At 43.5% G+C, this 23,793-nt stretch overlaps 1 protein-coding gene across 6 annotated transcripts; it reads left to right on the top strand.

The window, feature by feature from the left end:
* Positions 1 to 1,053: 1,053 nt before the first annotated feature.
* Positions 1,054 to 23,732, top strand: DNAJC12 (DnaJ heat shock protein family (Hsp40) member C12). 6 transcript variants are annotated; one of them, XM_084753109.1, is made up of 7 exons: positions 1,058 to 1,159; positions 4,328 to 4,416; positions 6,446 to 6,768; positions 9,298 to 9,376; positions 10,269 to 10,408; positions 21,641 to 21,845; positions 23,153 to 23,732. In XM_084753109.1, the coding sequence occupies exons 3-7, from the start codon at positions 6,691 to 6,693 to the stop codon at positions 23,245 to 23,247; spliced, it is 597 nt and encodes a 198-aa protein (XP_084609235.1). In that variant the 5' UTR covers positions 1,058 to 1,159; positions 4,328 to 4,416; positions 6,446 to 6,690; the 3' UTR covers positions 23,248 to 23,732. The 6 variants fall into 6 exon arrangements, with proteins under 6 accessions (XP_084609238.1, XP_084609235.1, XP_084609240.1 ...); XM_084753114.1 differs by lacking the exon at positions 9,298 to 9,376; XM_084753110.1 differs by lacking the exon at positions 4,328 to 4,416 and having other exon boundaries at positions 1,080 to 1,159.
* Positions 23,733 to 23,793: the final 61 nt, after the last annotated feature.

Consider the following 23,793-nt stretch of genomic DNA (forward strand, 5'->3'; position numbering starts at 1 on the left):
AACAACAATTACTTTTCATTTTTTCTTTCTTTGATAGGTCCTGCTCTTGGACACTGGTAACTTTGGCAGCAAGAACAGGAAGGGGGTTTGTCCTATTTTATAGACGGAGGGGTGGAAACAGGGCAGTCAATTTTGCTTGTTTCCAGCCCAGCACTGTGGCGCAGGCCTGTAATCCCTGCACTCGGTGAGGCAGAGGCAGGTAGATTTCTCTGAGTTCAAGGCCAGCCGGGTCTACAAAAGCAAGTCCAGGACTGCCAAGGCTACACTGAGAAACCCAGAAAAAAACCAATAATAGTAACAAAAAAATTTGCTTGCTCCCTACTGGATCTCAAGTAGGGATCAGCGATTCAGAGGAGCAGGCTTAGTGCATGGGGGACCAAGTCAAGTCCAGGCCTCTATCCCAGAGCGTTGGACATGGCTCAGCAGGTAAGGGCGCTTGGAAACTAGGTTGACCATCTAATGTGATTCGCCTGCAGGTGCCACAACACACTGAAATCAAATAAACAAATGGAATATAAACAAACAAACAAATAAACAAACACAAATGCTAGCTTCCTTCGTAATGCTTGTTGGTGTCCAGATCCTGGGAACAGAAGACGAAGGGTTGCAGGTAACTTCTGAAACTCGATTGCTCTCTAGACGCCACTAAGGCCTGGAAAAACCATAAAGGGAACGCGGGGGGGGGAGGGCTGATACCATTTTGCACAGAACTTTGGCAAGTGCCGGAGATAGACAGGTCCTTTTCGCCCTCAGAACTTTGGGGGATCGTAGCCTCTTATTTCTAGGCTCAAAAACGAAGTTCAAGTTAGCTCCACTTTCAGCCGTTGTGTGGTGGCCCACGCCTATAATCCCAGCACTTGAAATGCTGAGACAGGATGATTGCCTGAAGCTGTTACCTGGGTTAGCAGTTTAACACTGATCTAAGATACAGACGCAAAACCCTGCAGGGATCCCAGTATCGGAAGCCGGAAGTTCCGAAGCATTCGTCCTTTCGTGCTGTGGCGCTATGATTTATGGGAATTGTAGTCCTACAAATGAGCCACACTTCTGGGTGGGAGGAGTCTGGGCGGTTTTGGAAGCCACCTAGTTCTGAGGTTTACTTGAGACTTTCTGCGTCTTGAAACCAAAGAACTCAAGATGTTGTTGAAAACTTTTATACGTGAGTTTTACTTATAACTCTTTTTTTTTTTTAAAGTTATTTATTTAGAGCTGAACGTGGTGCGGCACGCCTTTAATTCCCAGTACTCAGAAGAGTTCGAGGCCAGCCTGGCCCAGGACAGCCAGAGCTACACAGGGATTTATTTATTTATTATGTATACAGTATTCTGCCTGCATGCCAGAATAGGGCACCAGATCTCATTATAGATGGGATATATATAGAACCACAGTTCCCATGTGGTTGTTGGGAACTGAATTTGGAAGAGCAAACAGTGAGTGCGCTTAACCTCTGAGCCCTCTCTCCAGCCCCATTTATAACTCTTTTGAATGAATTTCACTTGTACTTTGAGATACTGTGGTAAGTGGTTCATTGTTTTGGGCAGGGTCTTCTAGCCCCTTCCAGCCTGGGTCTCGCAGCAGTCCTCCTGCCTCAGAGATCTGGGTCTGAACCACAGCACCTAGCTTTAGCGTTAGGTTTTACTATCTGTATTTAAAAGGCCTATCCTTCTAGGGCCTGTGAGATGGCCCTGCTGGTAAAAGGCACTTTTCACTATACCCGAGTTTGATTTCCAGGGCCCACAAGGGGAAGAATGGAGCTGACTTTCACAGGTGGTTCTCTAAATCCACATTTGTACATCCACCCAAATAAATAGTAAAATAAAACAAAAGTGCCTATACCTCCAGAAAAAAGTAAGTGCGTATGCACGTAGCTAAGCAAAGAATAGGTCATGTTTTGCCCAGCCTCCCTCTTTCATTTGCTCATACAGTCTAGAAAGACTTCTTGCACAGAAGGTATTGGCAACCTCTCCTTCCTTTTTAGTTAGAACTGTGTGTGTGCGTGTGTGTGTGTGTGTGTGTGTGTGTGTGTGTGTGTGTGTGTTTGTGTGTGTGTACACTCACAGGGAAGCCAGGGAGTGTCGAGTGCCTTCTTCTATGGATCGCCATCATTTACTATTGAGATAAAGTCTCACTATGTAGCCCTGGCTGGCCTGGTACTTCTTACCTAAACCAGGCTGGCCTCAAACTCGGAGGCCTGTCCTCTGCCTCCCCAGTGCTGGTATTAAAGCATGGGCCATCCAGCTTCTCCTCATATTTTGAGATAGTCTCTCGATGAGATGAACTTTGCCTAGGCTAACTAGCCATCAGGCTCCAGGGAGCTGCCTGTCTCTACATCCCCAGCGCTGAGGTTAGAGACAGCTAAGGCCAAAGGGCAGTGTTATCACAGAATCTAGAATCTGATTGTGTTAACTGAGGTGGAGAAACCTGCCTGCCTGCTTGCGGTGGGTGGCCACATTTCCCTGGGGTGGACCCTGGAGCGAATAAATAGAGAACACGAGCTAAGAAGCACCACGGATGTGTTCTTTGCTGTCTTCCTTCTGTGCGTGACCAGTTGTTTCAAGCTGCTGCTGCTGTTGCTGCTGCTACTGCTGCCTTGGCCATCTGGCCATGGTGGCCTGTGCCCTGGATGTGGTCATTTCATATGTACTGTGAAGAACGTGGGTTGTGCATGAATTTCCCAAAGACAACAAGGTAGAAGTAGTTTAGTATAGACACTGGGGTACAGACGCAGTGGGCAGGACAGTAGAAGGGTCTGCAGACAGGCATTCTGAGAGCTGTTTTCAGGGTAGGCGCTCTTTGCAGGCAGTTAGGCGGTGTTCCTGTGTCACGTGGCCTGGAATAATTGCTGTTGGGGGTTGTCACAGTCATTATCAGTCTGGCCTTGAGGCAGTCATCCTCTTTCTCTGAATTAGAAATGGCTCAAAAGGATCATCCATGTTTTGTAGGTCTTGTTGGGATCAGTAAGCGGCCTCCTTGGCAGCAGCCATAACCTGTCCTGAGTCCAGCAGCCTTGTTCAGAGGCTCAGTTCTGCCGTTTGTCCCAGAACTGTGTCCACAATATAGGTCCACCTGAATTTTCAATTAATTTAATGTATAATAAATACATTATCCCTTACTTGTATATGCTTAGTAAGTCACAGCACTCTCAAGGGGTTCTAGGAATTTGGAGCAGCGTTCATGGGGGGAGATTGTTTCCCTGTGGTGCAGCGATCCAGCCTGTGCTAACTCTTGAGATATCCCCCTTTGTCAACTCCAAAACACACTATAAGCTTCAAAAGATAGGCTAAGAATTGAACTAACTAGTAACATAGTCACAGAATATGCAACAGAGTAACAACATCACAGCAGCAACAGAGGAGTTTAAGAATAAGTCCAGTGAATTATTACAGGCTCACACTTGAAATGTAACACTCAGGAAGAGGCAAGAGCATGTGTGTGTATGTGAAATATATATATATACATACATATATACATATATATGAATGTATATATAAAATATGTTTTATATGTGTTCAGACATGTATGAAAATATATTAGTTTTTTTTTTCTGAGACAAGATTCTATTGTATAGCCCTGGCTAGGATATATGTAGCTAGCCCAGGCTGGCTTCAAGTTCATAGAGATCCACCTGCCTCTGCCTTGGCCTTTTGAAAGCTGCTGCTAAAGGCATGCACCACCCTGGTGTGTTGTTTTAAGTTAAAAAATCTCAGATCATTTTATTTTACCAATAAAGACTCAGGAGCCTGTTGCTGTGGTGAAAGAAACTTGTTAGCTCAGAGAGGCAGAGAAAGCACCCAGCTGACCTTCCTACTTAGCTCACGTCCCAGTGGAAAAGGCCCAGGAGGAAAAGGCCAAAAAACCCAAACCCAAAGGCTTGCTAGCTCAAAGCCCAAAAAGTCAAAGGCCAAGGAGCTGAGGAGCTCAAGAGCTAGAGAGCCTAGAGCTAAAGAGCCAAAGAGACGAAGAGCCTAGAGCCAAAGAGCTAAAGAGCTTCTACTTCTACACTCTGCCTTAAATATCCCTCAACTCAAAGTCCCTCCTACTCTTTAATCTCTGTCAGCTGGTTTCTTGCTCCTCCTCCACCTACGGTTAACTCTATTAAATCCTGTGTACAGCTAGCTCTACAATTAAAGCTGTGTGTAAGGCTGGCTGAACCACACTATAATCACCTGTTTACAATAAACAAAAGTTCTTGAATTAAAGGTGTGTTAGGGCTTAATCACAAGAAACAGGGATTTACAGTCAATCTCTGGGTTCAAATATTCTGCAACAATGGTGGGCAACTTTTTTTCTTTCTTTTTTTAAAAATTTTTTTTTTTTTTTTGGATAGTTCTCTTATGTCAGACTGGGTCTGTAGGCAAAACTGACCTTTGAACCCCTCGTGTCCTGCTCATCTGATGTGCTGGGATAAGATTACAGGTACATACATACGGCCATTCTTGGCTGCTTGATCTGTTTATATTTAATTTGTATTATTTTTAATTATGTGAAGGTGTATATATCTGTATGTGTATATATGCATGTGAATGCAGGTGTCCTTGGAAGCGGGAGGTGTCAGATCTCCTGGAACTGGGGTATAATGTGGTGCTGAGTGCTGGAAACTTGAATTCAGGCTCTCTGGAAGTCCAGCAAGTGCCCTTAATGCTCTCTATCTCTCCAGCCACTGTTTCCAGAACGTATGATTTCCTCCCTTCTCCCTTTCTCTCCCCTCTTTTTCCTAGGGCCTGGCTACTGGCAGTCAAAACTTACAAGCTATTTTAGTACCTTAAAACTTGCTTCATATTTCTCTCTCTCTCTGTCTCTCTTCTGAGACAGGGTTGCTCTGTGTGGCTTTGGCTTTCCTGGCACTGCTTTGTAGATCAGGCTGGTCTTGAACTCAGAGATCTGCCTGCCTCTGTCTCCTGAGTGCTGGGATTTAAGGTGTGCACCACTGTGCCTGGCTTTTCTCCTGTCTCTTAAAAAAAAAAAAAAACCAGAAAATTTGAAATATCTGTGTAATAGAGAGTAATGATAAATTGGGGGAACTTGTAAAAATTGACTTTGAGTCAACTGGGATTTGTATCAAGGGAAAAATCATTATGCCAAAATTCAAACTACACTAATGTATACATGTTGCTTCAATTGAAAATCCCAGATTGCTCTATTTTACCAATAAAGGCTCAGGAGCCAGGTGCTGCTGTGAAAATCTGCTAGCTCAGAGAGGCAGAGAAAGCACCCAGCTGACTTATCTAGTTAGCTCACATCCCGATATAAATGGCCCAAAAGGCTCACTGGCTCAGCTGACATCCCAGGAGGAAAAGGCCAAAAAACAAAAGCCAAACCCAACAAAACAAAAACCCCAAGACCAAAGGCTTGCTAGCTCAAAGATCAAAAAGCCAAAAAACCCAAAGGCCAAGGAGGTAAAGAGCCCGAGAGCTACTTCTACAGGCTGTTTTAAATAACCTTCAACTCAAAGTCCCTCCTATTCTTTTTTTTTCTTTTCTTTTCTTTTTTATTTTTCTGAGACAGGGTTTCTCTTTGTAGCCCTGGCTGTCCTAGACTAGCTTTGTAGACCAGGCTGGCCTTGAACTCACAGTGATCGCCCCGCCCCTCTGGAGTGCTGGGACTAAAGGTGTGCACCACCAGGCCTGGCTCCCTCCTATTCTTTAATCCCTGTCAGAAAGCTCTTGGATTAAAGATGTGTGTTAGGGCTCTACCACACTAAACAAAAGACAGGCTTGTACAGTTCACAATCTATGCGAGCAAAGATCCTGCAATACACATATGAACTCACAGAGACTGTGGCAGCATGCACAAATTCAAGCCAGATGGGGGTCCCAGTGCTGAAAAGGGGAAGTGGACATGGTCTCCCATCCCTGACCAACAGGTTATCTCCAGTTGACAACCGTTTGCAAAGGAAAAATCAGTTGTCCCTACTGACATCTCATTGGGTATATGAAGCACTCTTAAGGGTAGGCTCCATACCCAACAGTAGATGGGCAACACAAAACAAACTCAAAGGTATTTTTAAAAAGACCCTTCGCTTCTTATTGCATTAAAAATAATTTACTGGGCCGGGTGTGGTGGCGCACACCTTTAATCCCAGCATTTGGGAGGCAGAGTCAGGTGGATCGCTGTGAGTTTGAGGCCAGCCTTGTCTACAAATCGAGTCTAGCACAGCCAAGGCTAACACAGAGAAACCCTGTCTCGAAAAACAAACAAACAGACAAACAAAAATTTACTGAGCTTTCGCTTGTATATTATGGCTTCTAAGTTTGTGTTTTTATTTTTATAGATTTTATGTGTTTTGTTTCTTTTCTTTTAGCTTTTTCTTTGTTTTCTAAAGACAGAAGGGGAAAAAGGGTGTGGAGTTGGGTGGGTGGGGAAGTGGGTAGGATCTGGGAGGAGCTGGGAGAGCGGAAGCCATAATCAGAATTTATAATTTATGAATATATTTTTTTCATAAAAGCAAAGCAAAAGAAAACAAAATAACAGTAACAATAAACAGCAGCAGCAACGACAGCAGTAACAACCCCCCAAACTACAGATCCCAGCAGCCCTGCAACTCCTGGGCAAGCAGCCAATGAGAAACAGTGTTTGCAAAGGGCTAGGTTGACGTCTGCTGTCAGCGCTCCCTGGTTTGGAAAGTGCTGCTGATTGTCCCGAAGCTCACCGTGTCTGCGGCTTCGGAGGGGACTGACTCATCCGCTGTAAATGGATGCGATACTGAACTACAGGCCGGAGGGCAGTGAGGACTACTACGCGTTACTGGGATGCGATGAGCTCTCCTCGGTAAGCAGAATTGATGGCAGATTCTCACCGCGTCGGCTTTGAGATTTTAGCCCCTTCACCTGGAATTCCAGCCTCGTACCATTTTAGAGGAGTTTCTGTTCAGAGGAAGAGAAGGATTTAAATCCTTGCTGGCTGGGACTCTGCATTTCCAAGTATCAGGTGGGAGAGGGACCACATACAGACGGCTTTTATATACTTTTCTTTCTTTCTTTCTTTCTTTCTTTCTTTCTTTCTTTCTTTCTTTCTTTCTTTTTTTCGCGACAGGGTTTCTCTGTGTAGCCTTGGCTATCCTGGACTTGCTTTGTAGACCAGGCTGGCCAACTCACAGAGATCAACCTTCCTCTGCCTCCCGAGTGCTGGGATTAAAGGCGTGTGCCGCCACCGCCCGGCCTTTACTTTAGAACAGCGGATCTCAACAGGTAGGTAGCGGACCCCTCCCCCCCCCCCCCGCGGGTTGCATATCAGATATCCTCCATATAAAATATTTACATTATAATTCATAAAGAAGTAGCAAAATTACACTTATGAAGCAGCAGCCAAACTAATTTTATGGTTGGGGAGGCGGTCACCACAATAGGAACTGTATTTAAGGAAGGTTGAGACTCACTGGACTAAGCAGTGGAAAAAGTAGAAACAGAAGGTTTTCATTATATATATTATGTATAAAACATAAATACTGTATATTATATATGCATGCATATATATACTATATTACATACAGATAAATATATATTTTCTATTTCACATATACTATATATTTCATATACGTTATATATGCATGCAAATATACATTATATGTATACTTTAATTCACTTTTAGAAATGTGCACCTCCTTAATTAAGGTTCAGGACAGCGTCGGTATCATGTTTCTTCACCTGCTGAAGGTTTTGCTTTATTTGACTGTGAGCCAAGTTAAACATGGTTTCTGTTTGCTGCCAGCAGGGTAGGCAGCTGTGCAGACAGATCGCTAGGGGACTGGATCGGGAAGGCAGAGTGTAGTGGACCTCGATGTAAGGGCTCTGGTTGTCCAGAGACTGCGTTCAGCACTGGGCACGAGGGATGGGGTCAGCAAGACTGAGGTGAGACATGCCGAGAACAAACTCACTTCCTCTACTGGTTTGCTCAGGGTCAGCCCCTCAGAAGGTTTGTGTTTAACTCCATGACGGCAAAATAGTAATGAAAGACAGATATGAGCTTCCTCTTCTTCTTTTTTTTTTTTTTAAATGGCAGAGCTCAAAAAATATATAAAGGAGGTAGCAATGGCACGTGAGCACTCACTGCTGGGACGTTGCAGTCGGCTACCATAAGCTGGTACCGTAATGTTTAAAAAATATTTTTAATGTTTGTATATGTATACATATGTATATGCATGCATGCCACATCATGTAGAGGTCAGAGGGCATGTTGTGGGAATTGGCTCTTTCTTTCTACCATATGAGTATGGGACATTGAATTCAGGTCATAGGTTTAACAGCAAACGCCTTTACCCACTGAGCCATCTCATTGGCCTGAGAATGCTTTCTTGCTTTCTTTCTTTGTTTTTTTTTTTTTTTTGTTGTTGTTTGTTTGTTTGTTTTTGGTGTTTCGAGACAGGGTTTCTCTGTGTAACAGCCAAGGCTGTCCTAGAATTTCTTCGTAGACCAGGCTGGCCTTGAACTCACAGAAATCCAACTGCCTCTGTCTCTCGAGTGCTGAGATTAAAGGCGTGTGCCACCATGCCCGGCCCGGTAAAGTGCATTTTGAAGGAATGAAAAGGGTAAAGGGACTTTTACTTTCTATTCTGTACTGTTAGAAATCGTATTCAAAGAGGCTTTAAGGGTACTTATAAACTGCTAATTTACAAGTGTTTAAGCAGGGTGCAGGAGAGCTTGCTCACTGGTGAAGAGCACTGGCTGCTCTTGTAGAAGATAAGACTTTGGTTCCCACCACCCAGACTGCAGTTCATCCCCATCTGTAGCTCTGATTCCTGGGAATCCAGTACCATCCTCTGACCTCCATGTCTACCAGGCACACACATACACACCTCGCACAGACACACACAGGCAGAACATTCACACACATAAAATTAACAAACTTATCTTTTTAAAAAAATGTTTACTTGCTGGGCATGGTAGAGCATGCCTTTCATCCCAGCACTCAGGAGGCAGGTTCTGAGGCTAGGTTCGTCTGTATAATGAATTCCAGGCCAGCCAGGGCTACATAGCATGTGACCATGTCACATACACATACAAAGTTTACTGTTACACTTTTGGCTTGAACTCCCTATTTAGCCAAGGATGACCTTGAACCTCTGGTCCTTCTTTTTCTGCCTCAGTGCTGGAATTATAGGCACGGCTACCAGACACCTGAAGACATTTGGTTCTCTTATAGTGTTCGCATGCATGTATGTATGCGTAAAGGCCAGAGGTTGATGTTGGTGTCTTTTTCAGTCGCTCCCCGCCTTATTTTTTGAGACAGTCTCAGCCCATCATGTTCAGAGAAACTCTGTCTCGAAAAACCAAAAAAAGGAAATACTGATTTGTGTTTTAGGTTGAGCAAATCTTGGCAGAATTTAAGGTCAGAGCCCTGGAATGTCATCCTGATAAGCATCCTGAAAACTCCAAAGCTGGTAAGAGTTTACTAATGGCTATCTTTTGTTTGTCCTGGTGCTTACTCTGTAGACCAAGCTGGCCTTGAACTCACAACGATCCTCTTGCCTCTGCCTTTCTGAGTGCAGACCGGGAGAGGGCATCAGATCACATTATAGATGTCTAGGAGCCACCATGTGGTTGCTGGGAATTGAACTCAGAACCTCTGGAAGAGCAGGTGGCACTCTTAACCACTGGGCCATCTCTCCAGCCCCAGAGTCATAGCTTTTATAATTCTGCTTCTCTTGCTAATAATGTCAGTTGTTTACATCTGTGCTGTTAGCACCAGGGCTTTAGTGGAGCCCGGTAAAAGGAGGGGTGAACAAAGTATCAAGCCTTTGATATGCTTTACAAACCAGGACACTAAAGGCTGACTAGGGAGACTGGCCCAAAGTCTCATAATATGTGGCTGAGTCACAATTCTAGTGAGATTTTTTGGGACAGTTTTTGGAGTTTGATCCTCCAAGGGAAGTGTTCGTCTTTTGTGGGTTTTTTGTTGTTGTTGTTGTTGTTTTGTTTTTTGAGACAGGGTTTCTCTGTGTAGCCTTAGCCACCCTGGACATGCTTTGTAGACCAGGCTGGCCTCAAACTCCCGCCTACCTCTGACTCGCGAGTGCTGGGGATTAAAGGCGTGTGCCACCACGCCTGGTATAACAGTGTTCGTCTTTTTTTGTGTGTGTGTGGCTTTTTTTTGTTTTTTGTTTTTCGAGACAGGGTCTCTCTGTGTAGCCTTGGTTGTCCTGGACTCACTTTGTAGACCAGGCTGGCCTTGAACTCACTGTGATCCACCAGCCTCTGCCTCCCAAGTGCTGGGATTAAAGGCATGTGCCACCATGCCCGGCCCCAGTGTTCATCTTTTGTATTGTTTTCCAGTGGAGACGTTTCAGAAATTGCAGAAGGCAAAGGAGATTCTGACCAATGCCGAGAGTCGAGCCCGCTATGACCATTGGCGGAGGAGCCAGATGTCGATGCCCTTTGAGCAGTGGGAAGCTTTGGCGGACTCGGTGAAAACTGTGAGTTTCTCTCTGGGGATGCTGGGGCTTTCGAAGTCAGCCTGGTCATGGGTTGGACTGACTTCTTATCCTCAAGAATCAGTAAGCAATGAAAGGGAAGGTGCAGGAAATCAGTGGTAAGTCATTGCTTACAAAACCCTGTGGGGGAGGCGCGGGGGTGAGGGTGGGTGGGTGGGTGGGATTCTGCGGAGAGGCCATCAGATTGAGCGCCGGAAGGGGCGGTGGCTGTCTGTTGTAGCGTATGATACTCCTGCTACCGTTTACACCTCAGAAACCTAAGGTTTCTCAGCACTGGGCTTATCAGATGGCTCATGTAATATGGCAATCCAGCTCCGGCAGGTCAGGTACTGAGGTGTGTGTGTGTGTGTGTGTGTGTGTGTGTGTGTGTCCCTGAGAAAAGGTCTGCTATGTGATTAGCCACCCACTACACACACACACACACACACACACACACACACACACACCTTATTGTTCAAGTATGCTCAAGTTCTCATTTTCCCCCCCCTACTGCCTATATCTTCCAACAAAATTTTTCAAGCAATATAGAAATTACAATGCAGTTACATTGTACTTTTCTTCTGGTATATGACTGCTATGGATATAAGTAAAAAAACCATGATGTTCCCGATACCCTTACGAGATTAAATGTTTTTATGTATTCTAGGTGAAAAACAAATTATTCCCAAGGACCCATTACATTCATGTCTAAGTAACTTGTTATAGATAAACAAGTGTAAGGAAGCAAGGTATTCTGCTCAGCCAGTGATGTAAATATCTGTTCCAGGTCATTTTGTGATTACAAGACAGGATCAATCATTTTATTATTTATCTCAAAAAATAATCTTATAAAAAATCTTAAAAGAATCACAAATATGAACATATATATAAATGGGTGAATACACACACACACACACACACACACACACACACACATGTATATGTATACACAATCACCCATTTCTACTTTAAATCCTCAGAGTGCACACCCACTCACAGTTTTTCATTAAATCATACCAGGAAGCTGAGGGCAAAATGGGCACAAGAAATTAATCATCGCCTTTGATCACCAACCCATCTTTAGCAAGGAAGGCATGTCAGCTAGTAATAACAGGGCTGCTGTTCTTGTTCCCTGACCTCAATGAGTCCCTTGATCAACTATCAAAAGTGTGCCCTTGTTTTTGTGTGTGTGTGTGTGTGTGTGTGGTTTTTTTGTCTTTTTTGTTTTTTTGAGACAAGGTTTCTCTGTGTAGCCTTGGCTGTCCTAGACTTGCTTTGTATACCAGGCTGTCCTTGAACTCACAGTGATCTGCCTGCTTCTCCCTACCGAGTGCTGGGATCAAAGGAGTGTGCCACCACGCCCGACTTTCTAAATTCTAAGGGTGGTGGTCAAGTAATTAATCTGCTCCAGCAGCAATGCTTGGAGAAGATCAATCACTATTATTGCAAATGCCAATGACATTGCCCAGTGAGGGACTGGAAACACCCTTAGAGTTTTCATACAGCTCATGGATCATGAGGTATGCTAACTGGTGGGTGGGCAGTGCTCCATAAGTTCCAAAGCTGCTTGCTGTTCCTCTCTCAAGACAACTGATAGTGTACCTGAATTTTGGACCGTTGAAAATTCTTTTCCTTGAAAAAAATCTTAAGATGTAATGTGTATGTATGTACGTACGTATGTATGTATGTATGTATGTATGTATGTATGGGTCTTTTGAGGCAGAGCCTCAGCTGTAGCTGTGGCTGTTCTGGAACTAGCTCTGTAGACCAGGCTGGCCTTGAACTCACAGAGATCCCCTTGCCTCTGCCTCCCAAGGCTGGGATTAAAGGCGTGTGGCACCACTGCCCAGCTACAGATGTACTTTTGTTTGCGTATGTGTCCGTGTTTTTAATCTCTGTGTATATGTCATTTGTGTGTTCCCACGAAGAGGATATTGGATTTCTGGAGCTGGAGTTACAGGCAGTTGTGAGTCTTGAACCACTGGTGCTGGGAATCAGAGTTGCTCCTCTGCAAGGGCACGAAGCACTCGACTTCAAGGGTATCTCTCCAGCCCTTCCTTTATTTTATTTTTTGTTTTGTTGTTTGAGCTTGTTTACTTAACAAGGCTTGATAATATATAACAAAACAGGATCCAGTTATTCCTGCCATGTATGGTGGTAAAGAATTACCGCTCTTAGGAAGTGTTGCATTACTTGTAAATGACATTTAAAAAAAAAAAAGTACATACGAGGGGCTCAGTGGTAAGAGCACTGGCTGCTCTTCAGAGGACTCAAGTTTGATGATTCACAAGTGTGTAACTCCATTTCCAGAGGCTCTGATGCCCTCTGCTGGCCTCTCTGGACAACAGTCCCTCGCCGCTATTCCTGAGGACTAAAGTTGCCTCTAACTCTAGTTCAGGGTATCCGATGCTTTTCTTTCTGCCTTATGAGGGCACTGACATATATGGCATTTTCACATAGGCCTACACACATACACAAATAGAAAAATGTCTTAAAATAATAGTACTTCGCTGTATATAGTCAGAAATATTTTCCTTTTATTTTTTTTGCATGTAGGTGGTGGATGTGAGGGTGCTGTGCGTGTGCATGTATGCTCACAGTGTGTGGGTGCACAAGTGTGTCTTTGGGTTTCATATGTGTGGAGGCCAAGGTTGACACTGAGTGTCTTCCTTTAATTCTTTCTAGCTGACATACTGAGTCAGGATCTCTCATTTGTCTCTGGGTGCTTTAGAGAGCCATCTTGCTCTGAGGATCTCCTTTCTCTGCCACCTGAGTGCTGGGATTACAGCTCGGCCATCATTTCTCCCTAAAATTTATCACCGTGTTGGGGATTTGAACTCAGGTCCTCAAGCAAGCACTTTGCCCACTGAGCCTTTTCTCCAGCCTTTGCCTTCCAAGCTTCCTTGACACCAGCTTAGTAGACATCGTTCTAAGTCAACTCAGATATACCTCCAGCCCCCTAACTATGACACACTGTAACTACTGCTGAGTTAGTTACACTGAGTGGCCAGACCCTCCTGATTGACAGCTCTTCCCTTATTGATCTACTCAACTGCCACTTATTCTTTTAACAGCTAATACCAGGTTAGCTACAGATTTTTCAAAAATTCCTCTCCCAAGTCTCCACGTTCACTACATTGCCATTGTTTTTCTATTTACTATCAATTTCCTGGCTCGGATCACAGCATTTCCGGCTTGGGTTTAGCTTAACTCTGCACTGTTTGAGCCCTTACAGTAATTATATTTTAGTCTTACTGGCCACATAATTTATCTTGTCACAGTTGAAGGCATACGAAATTTGGTTTCAGGTTTATTTTTATTAGTGATACAAAAACGATGAACTGCATACCTGTTTGTTAATCAGTAGTGGGACCAGGTGTGGTGTTGCGTTCAGGCAGCAGGCAAAAAGCAAGCAAAGCAAAGCAAAGCAAGCCCACTAAATCAGTAACGGGGACAGGAGAGAGATGGCTCAGTGGTTAAGAGTACTCTTTCCTGGGACTGGAGTTTGGATTTCTGGAGCAGCCAGGTCAGACATCTTATAACCACTTAAGTTCTGCTCCAGGGGACTCAATACTCTCTTTTGGCCACCAGGGGCATCTGCATACGTGTGGTATACACTCCTGTAGATCGATGCATCAAATAAATAAAATAAATCTTAAATCAGTAGTGTGACTTCTTTTTTCTTGAAGTCTTCTGTGTCTGGGCAATCAGCCATAGTTGTTGTACCTAGTTACTTACTGTTCAGCATATGCCAGGTCCCAGTAGCAAGGCTGTAAATGCTACCTCTTCACTCATCCCCACCTCTGCCAACACACACTCCTACACAAATTAAAATAATAAAAATAAGATGAGTGTGGTGGCATATGCCTTTAATCCTGGCACTGGGAGGCAGAGGCAGGCAGATCTCTGAGTTTGATGCCAGCCTTGTCTACAGAGAAAGTTCCAGGGCAACCAGAGCTGTTACACAAAGAAACATTGTCTCAAAAACAAAACAAAACAAAAAAAACCCCAAAAAACCCTGAAGTCAATGAATAAATAAATAAACTAAATAAAAACAAATCTTAAAAATAAGTGGACAGGAGGGATAGGGTTATGATTGGGATGTAAAATGAATAACTAAATAAAATTTTAAAATATTTAAAAAATTCACCTCAGCCAGTGGTTCTCAACCTTCCTAATACTGTAACCCTTTAATATGTTTTGGTGATCCCCAACCATAAAACGATTGCTACTTCATAACAGTAATTTTGCTACTGTTATAAATTGCAATGTAAGATGGGTGTGGTGACTCATGCCTTTAATCTCAGCTCTTGGGATAAAGAGACAGGCAGACCTCTGAGTTCAAGGCCAGCCTGGTCTACATAATGAATTCCAGGAAAGCTAGGGCTACACAGAGAAATCCTGTCTCAAAAAACAAAACAAAACAACAAAAATTAATATAAATATCTGTGTTGTCTAATGGTCTCGGGCAACCTCTGTGAAAGGGTCATTAGAGCTAAAAAGGGGTCATAACCCATAGATTGAGAATCACTGACCTAAGCCAATAAATATGTTGAAAATTTAAATTTAAACATGTGATATTGACCTAAAAGTGAGACATACGGCTGTTGAGATGGCTCGGTGGGTAAATGTCCTTGCTACCAAGCCTGACAACCGGAGTTTGATCCCTGGAGCTCACATGATAGAGAAAACTCCTAAAAGTTGTCCTCTGATCTCTACACAGATACCATGGCATACACATATCTACACACATGCACACACAGAGATCAACAAAACATTTGTAACAAATATATATTAAACATTTTAGGGCCAGGTACAGCTTTAATTCCAGTGTCTGGGAGATGGTTGCAGGTGGATCTTTCTGAGTTTGGGTCAGCCTGCTCAATACATTGCGTTTCAGACCATCAAGGGCTACAAAGTAAGACCCTGTTTCAAAAACAAACAAACAAAAATCTTTTTTTGTTTGTTGGTTTGTTGTTTTGTTTTTTGAGACAGGGTCTCTCTGTGTTAGCCTTGGCTGTCCCGGACTCGCTTTCTAGACCAGGCTGCCCTTGAATTCACAGTGATCCGCCTGCTTCTGCTTCCCGAGTGCTGGGATTAAAGATGTGTGCCACTACACCCGGCTTTCCAAAAAATTATTTTAAATGGGTTTGGGTTCCAGCAATTCAGGAGGCCTTTGAGATCCTGTGATAATTAGAAAACAGACTCCCCCTACCCCCAGTAGGGTTTCCTATATCCCAGACTGGATTTGAACTTGCTATATAGCTGAGGGTGACCTTGAACTTCTGACCCTTCTGCCTCCATCTTTGGAGTGCCTACATAGGCACCCTACCAACTGAGCTACATTTTTGAGCTCCCTCACCCCATTTTTTTTTTGAGACATAGGTTCATATAGCACAAGTTGGTCCTTAATAATATTTTTAATATTTATTTATTTTATTATTTTATGTATATGAGTGTTTTGCCTGCACGTATGTGCACCACTTAAGTGCCTGGTGCCTGTAAAGGGCAGAAAAGAGAGTGTCAGTCAGACCCACCTGGACCTGCAGTTACCGACAGTTGGGAGGCACCACGTGGTGTGCTGGGATTGAACCTGGGTCCTCTGCAAGAGCAACAAGCGATTTTAACTGCCGAGGCAATTCTCCAGCCCCACAATCTAGTTTTGGACTTGCTGTGCAGATCTAGATGATCTTGAATTTTTAATCCTTCTGTCTCCACCTCCTAAGTAGGGGGGAATACAAACCTACACCACCAGGCCCAGCAAAAGACCTATTTAGCGCAGAGAATCCAGGGCTTGAATGGCTCTCATCCAGTTCCAAAGTACAGGGCAGGAGGGCTGGAAGACTGCTGGAAAGTGGGTCCCGTCCAGGCACAGTCAAAACTGCAAGGAAAAAAAAATCCCCAAAGACTGATAAATTGGTCCATGTCACATCCATTGCTGTAAATTTTTTTTTTTCAAGACAGGGTCTCTCTGTGTAGCCTTGGCTGTCCTGGACTTGCTTTGTAGACCAGGCTGGCCTCGAACTCACAGCGATTCACCTGCCTCTGCCTCCCGAGTGCTGGGGTTAAAGGCATGTGCCACCACTGCCCGGCCATTGCTGTAAATTTTATGAGGAGTTATACACTTTTTTTTTTTGTTTTGACTTGGCTGTTTGATGAATCACATGTTTTGAGGAGGGACTTGGTGGCCTTCCGGTTACCCTCACGTAGACCTATTTTCCTACTGATTGTTTCTGGGTGAGAGAGATCTTTCTGGGGAGTCCAGTTGGCAGCAGGCTATCAGCAGAAGCTTCCTGCCATGCCCCAAATGGCCACTCGTTCTCTAGCCAGATGGGAAACAGTGAGCAGTTCAACACTTTATTTCCAAAAGACAATCTGCCCTGCTTGGATATTTCCCCCAGAGCAAACAGGTCAGAGATCAACCACTTAGGCAAGTAAAAAATTTACTCATGGTGATCCAGGATAAAAATAGCAGTAAAGTTCATTTCTTTCAGATAAACTTAAAAGGCTTAATTTTTTTCAGATAAGCTTAAAAGACCTAATTTTTTCATCAGTCTAGTCCTCAAGCACATCAGAGACCCGAGAAGGCTAGATTATAGCAGGAGGTATTGATTAAAATGGCAGAGGCTTACCCATCCCTTACCCAGATGGCCATCACATTAGGCTCCTGTGATGCTGATGCCTGCGTTAGGGGCACAGGTCCCAGTGAAGTATTAGTCTTCAGCTGTCGGGCCCTGCAAATCTGAGAGGCCTTTCTGTCGGGGACGAAATTAGAATGGATGGACCTCACCTTATTCTAGGCAGTGTGGGACAAGAAACTCTCCAGGTGTCCTTAGGCTGCGCCACAGCACAAAGTGAGGCTTTGGGGCAGTCTTGCCCAGTGGTTAGCATATCACAATCCAGGTGGCATCATCGGTGCCCCATCTATCTTCTTGGAGACATTAGAGTCACTGATAGGAGCCGGGGTCTCTGTTATAGAGAGCTTTTTTTTTTTTTAAACTAAACATTTAAATGCCATAGTCAGCAGATCTCTGATGTGTCTGAGAACCATCCGTCTATTAATTATAGCTGAGCCAAACAAACAGTGTTTATATTTAGTCACCCATCCTGGGCTTAACCATAAAAACATAAAACAAAGGCAGGTGTGGTGGCTCACGCCTTTAATCCCAGCACTTGGGAGGTGGATGACTGTGAGTTCGAGGCTAGCCTGGTCTACAAAGCAAGTCCAAGACAGCCAAGATGAACACAGAGAAACCCTGTATTGAAAAACCAAAACCAAAACAAACCAAAACAAAACCCATAAAACAAATGACTAGATAAAGCTTAATCTTGTAATGAACTGACTCAGTTTTTAGCATGATTTTATTATAAACGTACTTTTGAACACATTAGAAGATCTGATCAACCATAAATTGGCTGACTATCAGCTTGCATTTTCTAATTATCTTCAATGGTCTGTATTGTTTTTTGTTTTGTTTGTTTTTTTTTTAAATATCTGTATTACCTGTAGGCCTGGCTAGCAATCAATCAAGACACAGGCACTTGTTATATTTTAAGATAGCCTTAGTTAACCTGGGGCAGGACAGATATCAATTCTCTAAATTGCCTCTCGTAGTGGGGCAGCCATGGGATCCCTGTTTCAACCCCATGCCATCTACCTACTTCTAAAAACTTCTATCAAGCTACCTCCCATCCATATTCCTAAATACTTGCTCATGTTCTTCATCTGGGCTGGATTCTCCATCCACGCCGCGGGCCATGCGCTTCTCCACCTAACCCATGACGGCCTTCCTCTCTTCACTTCAGGTCTCCTTCTCCTGGTGGTGGTCTTTTTTCTTCCCAGAATCCCTCTCTCTCTTAGCCCCCTACCTATCTCCTTTGCCCTGTCCAGGTGGGATGGCTTTTTATGAAGCAAAAGGTAAATCACAGAGACAGTAAGCAGTAATTAGCATCAAAATACACCAGACCATCCCCCAACAGTCTGCAATAATTTATTTATTTTTGTTTAACTTGGAAAACCAATATAGGAGGCGAAATAAAGCCCATCCGGTAATCAGTCATGGCTATAAGCACGGCCATGAATACTCCAAAAAATACAGTCATTTATGAGGCAATTGGCAGTCAACCTGCATGTCTCAGTCATCTTTAACAGTCCATAGCAAAATGACAATCACTGAACAGAAGCTCTTTCAGCATCAAGATTTCTAAATATAGAGCCTGGGAACGTCCTTGATCCTCATATGGCACGTCACCATAGAGCACAGCAGTTCCCTGCAGGGCCCAGTTGTAAAAGAAGTTCTCCTAGTACTGCTAGCAAAAACAGGGAAACCAAATATATATATATATATCTCCTTAAATCTGTCTCCATTAGCTTGAATAGACCTCATGAGCCAGTGATTTTTACTTTCCTTTTAATGCTGTAAATATATATACCACTGATGTTGGCAGGATTTAGTGACATTTGCAAGTTTTACGGGCTATACAAGATTAATGTCTCAGACCAATTGTCCCGTCAAGCTTCTGCATGTTTCACTGACTTCTAGGGAATGCAGAGAAACACAAAGCAGCCATAATGCATTGGTGTCCTAGGGAGCGCCTTGCATTTTCAGGAACTGAAAGACATACAGTGCCCCAGAACCATGCATTCGAACTTGAAAAACCTACGATATATGTTTCTCAAGGCAGCTAGACCAGACCAATTCCATGATTCCCTGAAGTTTTTTATTTTTATTTTTAATTTCAGAGTGTGTTAGTCAATCTTTAAAGCGTTCATATAGTATTTTTAAGGCTGTTATGATTCCCAGTATAGCCAATAACAAAATTCTCAGAAATATTCCTGTGAGTTTAGAAGTCCATGTAGAAACAGGAATTTGATCATGTCAGGCTTGAACATCAATAGTCAAATTGTCATGGAACCATCTTTGCCTGGGGAACAATATAGTCAACAATGGGGGCTTCCAAATCCTAAAATTCATTGACCTAAAAAACAGGAATATCATTTTTTAAAGATTTATTTATTTACTTATTGTATATGAGTGCTTCATCTGCAGAAGAGGGCATCAGATCACATTATAGATGGTTGTGAGCCACCATATGTTGCTGGGAATTGAACTCAGGACATCCGGAAGAGCAGTAAGTGAGCCATCTCTCCAGCCCAGGAATATCATTTCTTTTTTTCAGTTAACAAAGTGAAGCGTAGGACAATTAAACATATAAGCCTAATATGCTTCAGTATTATTTTTATTTATTTATTTATCAAGATCATATATTAATAAAGACATTTATAAATATCTGATAATTTTTTTTAAATGTCCGATAGTTTTGTATATTTAAATATCGTTAAAGCTGTTTTGTAATATCAAAATAAAGTACCTTTTTAAGAGTGAAGTCGTGGGGCTGGAGAGATGGCTCAGTGGTTAAGAGCGCCATTGCTCTTCCAAAGGTCCTGAGTTCAATACCCAGCAACCACACGATAGTTCACAACCATCTGTAATATGATATGACATGATGCCCTCGTCCAGCCTACAGGTGTATTTGCAGGCAAAGCACTGGATACATAATAGTAAATAAATAAATCTTAAAAAAAAAAAAAGAAGTGAAGTTGCCATGCCTGGTGGTGCACACCTTTAATCCCAACACTCAGGAGGCAGAGGCAGGTGGATCCCTGTGAGTTTGAGTTTGAGGCCAGCCTGGTCTACAAAGTGAGTCCAGGACAGCCAAGGCTACACAGAGAAACCCTGTCTCTAAAAAACAAACCCCCAAACAAACAAACAAAAAAATGAAGTCACAGAGCATAACCATTTTTATAAGACAAAACCAAATTTTAATAGTGTAAACAGTCTCTAAAATCAATTTCAATTGTTTTATTTTGATGTTATAAGGTTTGGCTGCTAGCAAGAAAAGTTCTCACACATTAACACATGGAGGTACAGCATTAATGCCTCCTTAATCAAGCATACTTTTAAATATTATTTTTATTTTTTTAAATTGTTTTTGTTTTTGCTTTTTTGGTTTTTTGAGACAGGGTTTCTCTGTGTAGCCTTGGCTGTCCTGGACTTGCTTTGTAGACCAGGCTGGCCTCGAACTCACAGTGATCCACCTGCCTCTGCCTCTTGAGTGCTGGGATTAAAGACGTGTGCAGAAAATATGTAAAATCTTATCTCAATTTAAAAATACCTTTGGAGACCTGTTTCTTTAGCTGGCTCATGCCATTTGTTGTTCAGAATGGCTCCAACCATAAGTGATGATTTTAAGTTAACTAATAATCTAAACAAAAATATGCAGAACGTAGTAAATTTATACATTTAAAACCAGCCAGAAACAAACATGTAGTGGCCATATACCTTTATATATTTAAATGTACAAAACTTTCATACTTTTCTAGCCATAGTTTCAAGGGAGGAGCCTCTTGTTATCTGCTGAGTCCAATACTCATGGGCGTAGGGGTTTCGTGGCAGGACTAGGCAGCTAGCTAGCTTCCTTACCTGAGAAGCTGAGATGCCCCTTTAAGAGCCGTGGGCTTGCTGCCGGCTTGGCCCAGTAAGGAGACTCCCTGCCGCAGGTGCAGGGCTCCAAGTGCCGAGCAGGTTTATCACTTTTTGCTGTCTCAATTCAGCTGCTTCTTTTCCATGGAAATCCTTGAAATGAGCTAAAAAGTAAGTCAAGGTGTAAACAGACCGCCAGCAGAGGAAGTCTGGCCTTTTTCCCAGAATATGAAACACAGAGCACAATCAAGCAATTAAAAAAACAAACAACAACAACAACAACAACAACAAAACCCAACTATAGACATAAACGATCAGGTATGGGCAGACACCGACAAAAAACGAATTTCAAAGAACATTCTGCGGTTGAACTACCCCCAGCCCTTCAGGAGGAAGTAGTTGGTCTTCTCTCCCTTTCTCTACATCTACATAACAACAAACTATAACACGTCCCAAACAAGCAAACAAAAGCGCAGTGGTTTCAGATTAGCCTGGATTACCCATGGGGGTGGGGTGGGGGGGCTGTGTGGAGGTGGGGGGCCGGGGGACAAGGGATGGTGAGAGTGCTCAGTGGGTAAAGATGCTTGCCAACAAAACCCAACGGCCTGAGTTTGATCCCCAAAACTGCCCCAGTGGAAGAACGGCCTCCTGAAAACAGTTTTCTTCCCCACCCCCACACTCACCCCCAGTAAGTAATCAGATGTAAGAAAGAATCCCCAAATGATGTTTACATGTCTCTTAATTAATCTAGTCAATGCACTGGGCTGTGAGGAGTAAGAAAGACTTGATGCTGGAAGGAACCGGCCAGGCTTTTGCCAACACAGTTCAAAGCAAGGACCGGAGTGAAGAAAGAGGAACACAGAGAGGGGACCCGGATGCAACCACAGGGAAAACGGCGCAGAAGAAACCCGAGTCCCCAGAGAAGGGCATCTCCCCTCAAAACCCGGACTCTCCTGGTAAGTTATGTCGCCCAGCTTTTCACGAGAGACGACTGGAAAGCAGAGAATGTGGGTTGGTGTTACAGCTGTCCTCAACCTGTTCTGGTATGCACAGCAATGCCAATTTAAGAATTGGTTTAGCAAGCAGGGCCGCGGTGGCTCAGGCCTTTAATCCCAGCACTCGGGAGGCAGAGGCAGGCGGATGGCTGTGAGTTCGAGGCCAGCCTGGTCTACAAAGCAAGTCCAGGACAGCCAAGGCTACACAGAGAGACCCTGTCACGAAAAGGAAAAAAGAATTGGTTTAGCTCTTAACAGATTATTTTAGAGAGGTCTCACTACCTATGTAGACCACACTGACTTGGAACCAAAGAGATCCACCTGCCTCTGCCTCCCAAGTACTGGGATAAAATGATGGTGCCACCACACCTGCCTGGCTTGGGTTACTTTTCAAGAAGAGACTCGAAGTAATGGGAGGAGCTAGGGAGAGGAGTGGAAAAGTGAGTATGTTCAAAATATGGAATTCTCAAAGAATTAGTAAAAAATATTATAAAAGTTTCCCGCTTTAGGAGAACATAATTTTTTGAGTACATGAGGTCTTTGTACATATTAATTGTAATTTCTGTTTATAAGAATTCCGAGACAGGAGAGATGGCTTCAGAGGTTAAGAGCACTGCCTGCTCTTCCAAAGGTCCTGAGTTTAATTTCCAGCAACCATATGGGGTCTCCCAACCATCTATAGTGAGATCTGGTGCCCTCTTCTGGCCTGCAGGAGTACATACAGGAGACCATTGTATACATAATAAATCTTTAAAAAAAAAAAAAAAAAGAATTCCAAAGTATGGTTACAGGAAGGTAATCTGTTTCTATAAAATACAAATTATTTGCAGAGTCTGGTGATACAGGACTTTAATCTCAGTACTCAAGAGTAGAGGCAGGCCGGGCGTGGTGGCGCACGCCTTTAATCCCAGCAAAGAGAGGCAAAGGCAGGAGGATCGCTGTGAGTTCCAGGCCAGCCTGGTCTACAAAGTGACTCTAGGACAGCCAAGGCTACACAGAGAGACCCTGTCTCAAAAAACCAAAAACCAAACCAAACAAACACCCCCCCCCCCCCAAAAAAAAAGGTACAGGCAGATCTCTGGGAGATCCAGGTCAGTAAGGACTACATTTTAAAAAAAAAGAAAGAAAGAAAGAAAGAAGGAAGGAAGAATTCATCCTGGAGACCCCTCCCGCTAGCTGCAGTGGTGTCTTGTCCACGCCGGTTTAGTCTGATACCTTGACTCCTCTCCTACCTTTGGCTTGAAGTGCTTCTCTTTCCTCTTCTAAAGGTTTCTCGGGTTCGAGCTGTGGCCGCCTCCGTTTCCGCTGGTCTGGAGACGCGCCCTCAGAACTCCTGAGGAAGTTCAGAAACTACGAAATCTAAAGTGTTGCTGCTCCCTGAGAGAGGGAGGAGGATGAGGCCTTCATGTGTGCTGCCAAAGTTTGTCTTTGTTCATCTCTTAAAAATGCCGCGATTGTGAGTTGCTCGGTACGGTCAGGTCCTCCGGCATGGAACCCTTTCTCACCATGTGCTTTGTGTTATCCCGTGCTGGGGATCGAACCTGGGGACCTCCTGCACACGCTGTACCATGGCCTCTTACTCACCTCCTGTCTCTCAACACCTTGTTTATGTGAGAGAATTGTTATAAATCAAGGATCTTAGATACATGTAGTTTGCATTATAAGTGGCTTCCTGTTAATGTTATTTGTAGATATCTGTTAAAAAGATTTCCCTGCTGGTTTACCGTGATCTCTATTTGTGTTAGACATATAAAAAAAAAAATGCCTTCTGGATTTTGGTTTAAAGTGAAATGTAGAATTACTTGTATGAATTTCATAGAGTGAAATAAATGATTTTCCCAGAATTCATAGATGCATTTATAATGCCACTGTGTTCATTCACTCATTCGTTTATGTGGATTTTTTGGGT

The sequence above is a fragment of the Acomys minous genome, assembly GCF_964271855.1.
Source record: "Acomys minous genome assembly, chromosome: 13".
Lineage (NCBI taxonomy): Eukaryota > Metazoa > Chordata > Mammalia > Rodentia > Muridae > Acomys > Acomys minous.

Excerpts from the sequence above, each read along its gene's own strand:
- DNAJC12 (XM_084753109.1), top strand. The coding sequence starts at position 6,691 with ATGGATGCGATACTGAACTACAGGCCGGAGGGCAGTGAGGACTACTAC. Across the intron at positions 6,769-9,297 it reads GATGCGATGAGCTCTCCTCG|GTTGAGCAAATCTTGGCAGA; the intron begins GTAAGCAGAATT and ends TTTGTGTTTTAG. Across the intron at positions 10,409-21,640 it reads TGGCGGACTCGGTGAAAACT|TCAATGCACTGGGCTGTGAG; the intron begins GTGAGTTTCTCT and ends TAATTAATCTAG.